Below are 9,683 nucleotides of genomic sequence, written 5' to 3' on the forward strand. Positions count from 1 at the left end.
AATACCTCTTCATTTCTAACCTTTTCTACCCACGATATCCTCATCATCCGCCTATAACACCACATTTCGAACGCTTCTAACCTTTTCTTTTCCGCCGCGCCCACTGTTCATGTTTCGCACCCGTACAATGCCGTGCTCCAAACATACACCTTTAACAACCTTTTTCGAATTTCCATATCCGGAAAATATTGCTTCAGTGAATTTATTGTTGCAGATAAATGCTGAATCACAGAATTTTGTTTGGTTTAATATTTACCAATTGTGCATACAGTTGTATAAACATATATTTTTACTATCTAACTACGTATTTTATCAGATTAGATCGTAATTATTAGGTTCTTTGTTACAGGGGTAATTACCTCCAAGTTCGGAATCACTGCTTTAATGTCAAAATGTGTGTTTATTTCAACGTTTGGGTTTTACTGTTCTATTTGCACAAAATTTCATTTGATTTTCTTGTACTCCATCCCTTACAGAGTACGATTACGAAGATCCGACCCCATTGATAGAAAGTTATCAATTAAACAATATGGAAACAGAAAAGGAGTGCCCTTATTTTGCCCCGTTCGACAACCTAGACATGACTTATGGCACTTTGAGAAAAGGTATTTCGGTTACAGTGCCCTACAGACCACAAGTATCGTCTCCTACACGCATAGAACATCCTAATCTTCCTCCTCTCAATCTGTATCCCCCGTCTGCAGGAAGCACTATGAAGAGGAACAATCGACCCGCCTTTAATAAGAGTAGTTACAACGACATGTTAACACCTAAGTATGCCGGTTAGATACTCATTTTTAATAAGTATATATTCTTTTTATTATTAAAATACGTTTATGAAATATGGGAATGCGGGAAAATATTTTGGACCGAAATGGGCGAATTTACTAAAATTGTAATATTTGAAAATATATTTTCTTCAATTTTATTTTTATAATTTCATATGTGTTTCGTATTTACATTGTCGAGTAGTTTTCCGCGAGATAAAGACAATTAAAATCGCTCAAAAGTGTAATTAACCTTAATTTTCATTTATTATTGTTTTATAAATTATAAAAATGCAGATTATTGCTATAGAAAAGTGATAAGTACCGTTAATTTTATTTATGACTAATAATAATATATATCTAATAATAATATGCAATATTGTACGCTTACACACCTTTATACTATAAGGGGTGAAATATCGTGAAATGTCGTATGTATCAGGTGTCTGCCACGCATGTATACCAACACTTCTTATGTAGTTTTTAGTGCCATCGTATGTGAATTTTTATCTACACCACTAATTATTATTTATTATTGTTTTATGTTGTTTTGTTATGAAATAAATTGGATGTAAGTACCCGCCTGCTTTTTTTTTCTTTTGATAAACTATATGATACTCTTTCAATGATTTCATTTTCAAATTTCAATAAGTTCAAATCTATGAGGCAACCTCTTCAGGATGATTTTTATTTGTTCTGATTGTTTTTAAAATTGAATCGATAGAGCATTCAAGTATAGTAACTCCAAAAGACATAACAATTCAGTTACAAATTAATTAATATCCTAAAATAAAATATTTCGGCATATTACTTATATTTTCTTCAGATAGAGAAATAATCTCATAATTACTTCTCCACTCGAAGAAGTCATATCTATCTCTGCTATATGTCGAAATATTTATTATTGTCATACATTAAAACATTTTGTAATTCAACTGTTGTGTTATTTTTTGATTTTTTTCTGAAATACAGTAGGTAGTAGTCGACCTAGTTCGATTGAAAGTAATTAAGTATTTAACTAAACCAATATTATCTTTATTTTGTTTTATATAAGGCTTTTGTAAAAGTGTACATAAGTAGTATACATTTAAAATTAAGCAACTTCGATTATTTACGAAAAATAAAATATGTCTCAAATATTTACAAATGCAAACCAGATACGATTTCGATTTCAATAGAGTGACAGTGAATTGGAAGTTTCATCTGTAATAACATTACTCTCAATCTAGGACGGTCTCTATACACTTGAACTTTAAACGACTTGTGGCTAATTATCGTAATGAGTTTGCCTAGCATTACCATACAATCAATAAAAAATCAAACTTTAATTCCATAAGCATAAACAACAACATACAGCGCGTATCAGCAAGTAATATTAAGTAGAAGCAGGGAGATTTTCTCAATAACTATCCAAAATTACCGAAAGCAGAAAAAATAAAATACTTTTTAAAATTAGTTTAAAATAGTACAAAAACTGCGAAATTATTTTACTATGATTAATCACAATTTTAGATAACCTTTTCGTTACATTAAATGAGTAAATCACACCCTCGCTGAGAGTCGAATCCGGAACCTTTGGCAGGGTGTGATAGCAGAAACAGTTTCTCCTCATTGAGATGATATGTAGAAGAAGATTAAGAAAATAATTTCTTCATGTTCTTCATCATCATCATAAGGTCGTCAGTCCTAAGACTGGCTGGACACGCACCTCCACTCCTTTTTATCCTGAGCTAATATTGGCATTTCCCTAAAACTAGAACAACCCACATCCTTAACTATTTGCAAACAGTAATCTAATCTAGGTCTACCTCTATCTCTCGTAACTCCCGTTTTTGCCTCTAATATGTCTCTGACTAGACCTTCATTCCTGAGGTGTCCAACTTAACGTATCTCGCTTATTTCGTATTGACTTCCATAGAGTCCTCTGTTTAAAGGTACCGGGTTCGATTCCCGGCGAGGGTTTGACAGCAGCAAGAATTTTTTCTCGTTGAGATAACATGTAGAGGATAGAATATTAATTCAATAACTAATGATGTTAAGTTTTGTGTTTAACAGTGACTTCAGTTCACCTCTTATCGTCCTATACAGTAGTTAATAGGTCTTAAATTACTTTGAAAAGTAATCTAATTCGTGCCAGATACAGAAGCAATATTGTATGTCAGTATCCAATTGCACTTTACATACGTATTAATAGGTACCTATATATTTTATTGTCCATAATATTGTTACAATTAGTAAAGATGTTATACAGTTTACGTAATTACCTATATTGATCAAAAATAAATATAAATTAGAATTGTTAAGTGCTGTTAACAGAAATATACCTAAAATATATACGTTTCGTCCTAAATCAGAAGATAAGAATGTAAACTCTACAAGGGAAAGTGCATGGGTCGATTAAGATAATGAAACAAATAAAACTCAGATAAAGGGTTTTTACTGTTAATTATTACTATTAACCGATTGTTGTTTATAAACAACTGCAACTATAATAAAGCACTTACTGATAACAGTTTGACGACCTTCGTACGGAAATTTTGCATCAAACTGAATGCACCAAATATTTTAATACTTCATTTGCAACAATTGTTCTTGTAGTTAGAAGCCTTCACCGTCAATTACAAAAATTGACAATAATTGAGCCCATTTGTTAGATCAAAGCAAACAGTATACTCGAAAAAAAACGTGTTTACACAGTAATTAATATTTTATTAGCAATGATTGTGACAATGATAACGGTTAATTTGGATCATCAGTGCAAGTGAAATCATGTTAAAAAAATTAAAACAATAGTGAACATTAGTACGGGAGACTGTTGCTGTTGGAAAATGTTTGAGGAGATATTTTAAATTATTCTTAAGTAACATAAATTTGTATATTTATATACACTAAGTGCTCAGAGCATTGCCGCGTGAAGCCAAAGGTCCCGGGTTCGATTCCCGGCGGGGGGTGACAACAGCAACAATTTTTCCTTCATTAATTTGAAGTAGTTTGTAGTGGGTAAAAATTTAGAAATGAATTTTCAGAATAACATGTCATATTTAACATATTATTTTTTTTCGCCTAAAAATGTATAATCAATTCCTTATACAATCAAAGTTATCTAACTCAAACCTCTCAAATGGTATCACTTATGTTATACTGACAAAAAANTTAATAGTAAAAATAAATCAAATACACTCATGTTCAGATGCGCGGTATTTACTTACAAAACTCTTCACAAACATGATGTATTGACCCAAAACTACTTTAACCAATTTAACGTAATAACTTCTGTGTGTTATTTTTAAATTACGTTATGCATAAATAGGAAAAAAAGGAAAAAATACCAGAAGATAATTGAAGCAAAAATTACTAAGGCGGCACTTTGCTAAAGAACCGAAAGATAACAAAAAACAATTTACCTCGAGATATTCAGTCAGGCGTTTTTGAACTTTCTTGATAAGAGAGAGTTCGAAGCTCTCTAACAATAATAGAATAAGCACTTAACAAGCACCACGTAAAATTTATTTCAGTAATTTAAATATTTTCGATGGTGCTTGCCGATAAAATATTTATGAAAACAATTTTTGATGTTACACTTCTTTCGACTCGTTGAGAGTAATATGAAATAGTGAAGAAAATGGTAAAGGGCCATATTGATCTATATAAGATGCACAATGTATTTAAAAGTAGTTAATTGGATAAGGATTAATGCTGTATTGCTTAAAATCGCTTCGTAAATAAGCCATTATTTCTCGTAAAAAGTAAAGGATAAAAAATGGTTATTGTGGGTTATCCCTAAGAGATAGACATATACCATCGCGGACTTTTTTGTAGACCTTTTTAAGGTGTACAATACTGTAGTATATTATTTTGATCTATCTCGTAGGGTTCAGCCAGCGTTTGCAATGTAAGCGCAAAAAATGTGTTTATTTACGACATCACATTAGAAACCTCTAAAATTATCAGTGTTTCTCTACTATATTATGCATGTATTATACATATAAATCTTCCTCTTGAATTACTCTATCTATTAAAAAAAAACGCATTAAAATCCGTTGCGTAATTTTAAAGATCTTAGCATACATATGGACAGACAGCGTGAATATGAGGATGTTTTTTTCTGCAAAAAGTGTTTTTTTAGTTTAGAATGATTTTGCAGTTCACTGAATTATCATTGAATATGGGCAGGATTATTTCAGTCAAGCTGATCATGAAAGGATTAACAAATATTTGTAAATTTTGTTTTTCACTTTCGATGTCCTGAAATTTACTCTCAAAAGAAGTATCTAATTTTAGTTTCGTAGTACTTTACAGTTTATGATGCCAATTTTAAGATTCTTTGTCAAATTGGAAAAAAATTTTGAAACTGGTTCACGCGGGCCATTTATAATTCACAATACATTACACACTGTGACCCGCGGGTCTGAGGTTGGTCAGACTTGCTTTGAAGGGTAATCCTGATGTATGTATTTTATTGTAAAATTATTTGACTGGAGTCACATCATTGAACTCTTTTTTTTTTATTTAAATTAGGAAACATCTTCATTTGCGGTGATAATAATGCAGTGGTTCTTTTATTTGTTTTTTTTTCTTCTTTATGCCAAAAGAGATTGATTTAAAAAGTTTTTGGTGTTATATGCTATGAATATCAAACGTAACTCCTCAAAGCGAACTTTTTTCCAAAATATGTATGTATTGCTATTCGGAATGTATTCCCAATGGAGTTAAGTTTGTGGAAGGATCTGCCAGCAAAAAACGCTGTTGCCCGGGGGACGCCCGAACGTACTTGATTGTGAGATAGGTACGTTCTTCTGGGAGGCTCCTTCCATGTCCCCCATAGATTATAAAAATTTATTCTTTAACTAGCTGAAGGCCGCAAGAAATACTTTAATAACTTAATAATAAACAGGAAGAGATAGAAACCAAAAATCTAAGTAATAACATCGAGAACAATTGATCAAAATCTATCCAGTAGTTTTTGCGTGAATCGGGTCCATCAGCGACATACTCTAACTAATATTATAAATGCAAATGTGAGTTTGTTTGTCTATTACCATTTCACAGCTTAACAACTCAATCGATCATCATAAAATTTTGTACACTTATTATCAGGAGTACAGAAAAGAACATAGGCTACCTTATATACAGAAAAAAAATACTGTTCCCGAGGGACAGAAAAATTTCTTTTCGTCCCGATAAAAAAGGACTGTAACTGTCATTATAGGGAAAGTATACGCTTAACCTAAAAAATTATAAACTTTAGCTTTATCCTGATGATACTGGTCAGGATTATTTATCAAATTGTTGTATTATTGACGAAGTTTGACGTGTATTTAGAATATATACGCGAGCGAAGCTTGTGTAGATATAAATCCAATTTATAATCGATCATTATTAATTGGAAATTATCATGGTAATTTAATTCGTTAGCGGATTACGTTCAAGCCATATCGGTTCATTATAATTTTATTGCTTAATTTTAGGATAAATCTTTTTGGTAGTACAGATTGCACCCTTCATAGCCGTGACATCCATCAAACTAAATCGCCAGATCAAAGGGAATGTTCCGGTTTTAATGGTACGGTCTCTCATAAATATCTCCATCCAACCGAAGCCGTTCTATACACGGGCTCTCCAACCATGCATGACAATCGTTTGGTTTGGGCCGCATTAACGCCTAGAGGCACACAACATTTTATTTCCGAAAGTTATCCAAAAAATCTCATCAATTATGTGGAAAACGATGTCCATTACGAAGCTGTGGATAATTTAACAGCCCATCCGTTACAATCACCGACTTACGATGATTACCAAAAAGGTAAGCTAATCAGGGCGGTCCATATTAGAGATATCTCCAATTGGGAATGATACCTTTAATGCAGTGGTTCCTAACCTTTTTAATATTGTTACCCCTGTGACCTATTCGGAAAACTGATTTAACCCGACCTTAAAATGTCATCAATACAAACAACACAAGCAAATACAAATATCTTTAACAGTCCCAAATTGCACATCAGTCTTACAATTTTATATGCCTAAACAATAAATTAAATAAAAATTGTTAGTGTAATGGTTGGTATTATTTTGCATTTAGTTTTTTTATGTTAACTTTAATTTCGCTTGTACCACATTTAGAAGGATTCTGGTCTTTGTCTTCAGTGTAACCACAGTTGAAAATCCACTCTCACATCTATAGGTGGTGGCAAAGGGTATTGACATTTTTAAAGCTCTGTTAGCTAGAGCAGGAAATTCGGCACGAGCTTTTCGCCAAAATCTGCTAAGATCATAATTTTGAAATTCTACTCTGCAAGTAGTATTCTGGTGTGGTCCAAGATATTCCACTTTGGCCGCCAGGTCTTCGTCTTTAATAATGTTATCATCCGTAATAAGTGGTCTTAATATTCAAGAACTGGACTGACGATTATCCATCATCATCATCATCATCATAAGGTCGTCAGTCCTAAGACTGGTTGGACACGTACCTCCACTCTTTCCTATCCTGAGCTAAACCTCGCATTACCCTAAAACTAGAACAGCCCACATCATTAACTATTTGCGAACAGTAATCTAATCTAGGTCTACCTCTACCCCTCCTAACTCCTGTTTCTGCCTCTAATATGTCTCTGACCAGACCTTCATGCCNGGCATATTACTTATATTTTCTTCAGATAGAGAAATAATCTCATAATTACTTCTCCACTCGAAGAAGTCATATCTATCTCTGCTATATGTCGAAATATTTATTATTGTCATACATTAAAACATTTTGTAATTCAACTGTTGTGTTATTTTTTGATTTTTTTCTGAAATACAGTAGGTAGTAGTCGACCTAGTTCGATTGAAAGTAATTAAGTATTTAACTAAACCAATATTATCTTTATTTTGTTTTATATAAGGCTTTTGTAAAAGTGTACATAAGTAGTATACATTTAAAATTAAGCAACTTCGATTATTTACGAAAAATAAAATATGTCTCAAATATTTACAAATGCAAACCAGATACGATTTCGATTTCAATAGAGTGACAGTGAATTGGAAGTTTCATCTGTAATAACATTACTCTCAATCTAGGACGGTCTCTATACACTTGAACTTTAAACGACTTGTGGCTAATTATCGTAATGAGTTTGCCTAGCATTACCATACAATCAATAAAAAATCAAACTTTAATTCCATAAGCATAAACAACAACATACAGCGCGTATCAGCAAGTAATATTAAGTAGAAGCAGGGAGATTTTCTCAATAACTATCCAAAATTACCGAAAGCAGAAAAAATAAAATACTTTTTAAAATTAGTTTAAAATAGTACAAAAACTGCGAAATTATTTTACTATGATTAATCACAATTTTAGATAACCTTTTCGTTACATTAAATGAGTAAATCACACCCTCGCTGAGAGTCGAATCCGGAACCTTTGGCAGGGTGTGATAGCAGAAACAGTTTCTCCTCATTGAGATGATATGTAGAAGAAGATTAAGAAAATAATTTCTTCATGTTCTTCATCATCATCATAAGGTCGTCAGTCCTAAGACTGGCTGGACACGCACCTCCACTCCTTTTTATCCTGAGCTAATATTGGCATTTCCCTAAAACTAGAACAACCCACATCCTTAACTATTTGCAAACAGTAATCTAATCTAGGTCTACCTCTATCTCTCGTAACTCCCGTTTTTGCCTCTAATATGTCTCTGACTAGACCTTCATGCCTGAGGTGTCCAACTTAACGTATCTCGCTTATTTCGTATTGACTTCCATAGAGTCCTCTGTTTAAAGGTACCGGGTTCGATTCCCGGCGAGGGTTTGACAGCAGCAAGAATTTTTTCTCGTTGAGATAACATGTAGAGGATAGAATATTAATTCAATAACTAATGATGTTAAGTTTTGTGTTTAACAGTGACTTCAGTTCACCTCTTATCGTCCTATACAGTAGTTAATAGGTCTTAAATTACTTTGAAAAGTAATCTAATTCGTGCCAGATACAGAAGCAATATTGTATGTCAGTATCCAATTGCACTTTACATACGTATTAATAGGTACCTATATATTTTATTGTCCATAATATTGTTACAATTAGTAAAGATGTTATACAGTTTACGTAATTACCTATATTGATCAAAAATAAATATAAATTAAAATTGTTAAGTGCTGTTAACAGAAATATACCTAAAATATATACGTTTCGTCCTAAATCAGAAGATAGGAATGCAAACTCTACAAGGGAAAGTGCATGGGTCGATTACGATAATGAAACAAATAAAACTCAGATAAAGGGTTTTTACTGTTAATTATTACTATTAACCGATTCTTGTTTATAAACAACTGCAACTATAATAAAGCACTTACTGATAACAGTTTGACGACCTTCGTACGGAAATTTTGCATCAAACTGAATGCACCAAATATTTTAATACTTCATTTGCAACAATTGTTCTTCTCGTTAGAAGCCTTCACCGTCAATTACAAAAATTGACAATAATTGAGCCCATTTGTTAGATCAAAGCAAACAGTATACTCGAAAAAAAAAACGTGTTTACACAGTAATTAATATTTTATTAGCAATGATTGTGACAATGATAACGGTTAATTTGGATCATCAGTGCAAGTGAAATCATGTTAAAAAAATTAAAACAATAGTGAACATTAGTACGGGAGACTGTTGCTGTTGGAAAATGTTTGAGGAGATATTTTAAATTATTCTTAAGTAACATAAATTTGTATATTTATATACACTAAGTGCTCAGAGCATTGCCGCGTGAAGCCAAAGGTCCCGGGTTCGATTCCCGGCGGGGGGTGACAACAGCAACAATTTTTCCTTCATTAATTTGAAGTAGTTTGTAGTGGGTAAAAATTTAGAAATGAATTTTCAGAATAACATGTCATATTTAACATATTATTTTTTTTCGCCTAAAAATGTATAATCAATTCCTT

General features: G+C 32.3%; 1 protein-coding gene across 2 annotated transcripts in view; it reads left to right on the forward strand.

Annotated features, from left to right (window-relative positions):
* LOC108739590 overlaps positions 1–6,634 on the forward strand; it is a 16,274-nt gene extending 9,640 nt beyond the window's left edge. Inside the window, exon 4 of one of the 2 annotated variants that reach the window (XM_018473567.1) lies at positions 6,236–6,634. In XM_018473567.1, coding sequence (XP_018329069.1) covers positions 6,236–6,620 — 385 coding nt within the window. In that variant the 3' untranslated portion in view covers positions 6,621–6,634. The remainder of the gene's footprint in view (positions 1–6,235) is intronic. The other variant, XM_018473568.1, reaches the window with a different exon arrangement.
* The last annotated feature ends 3,049 nt before the right edge of the window (positions 6,635–9,683 follow it).

Source organism: Agrilus planipennis, unplaced genomic scaffold (genome assembly GCF_000699045.2).
Source record: "Agrilus planipennis isolate EAB-ADULT unplaced genomic scaffold, Apla_2.0 scaffold173, whole genome shotgun sequence".
In the NCBI taxonomy this organism is placed as follows: Eukaryota; Metazoa; Arthropoda; class Insecta; order Coleoptera; family Buprestidae; genus Agrilus; species Agrilus planipennis.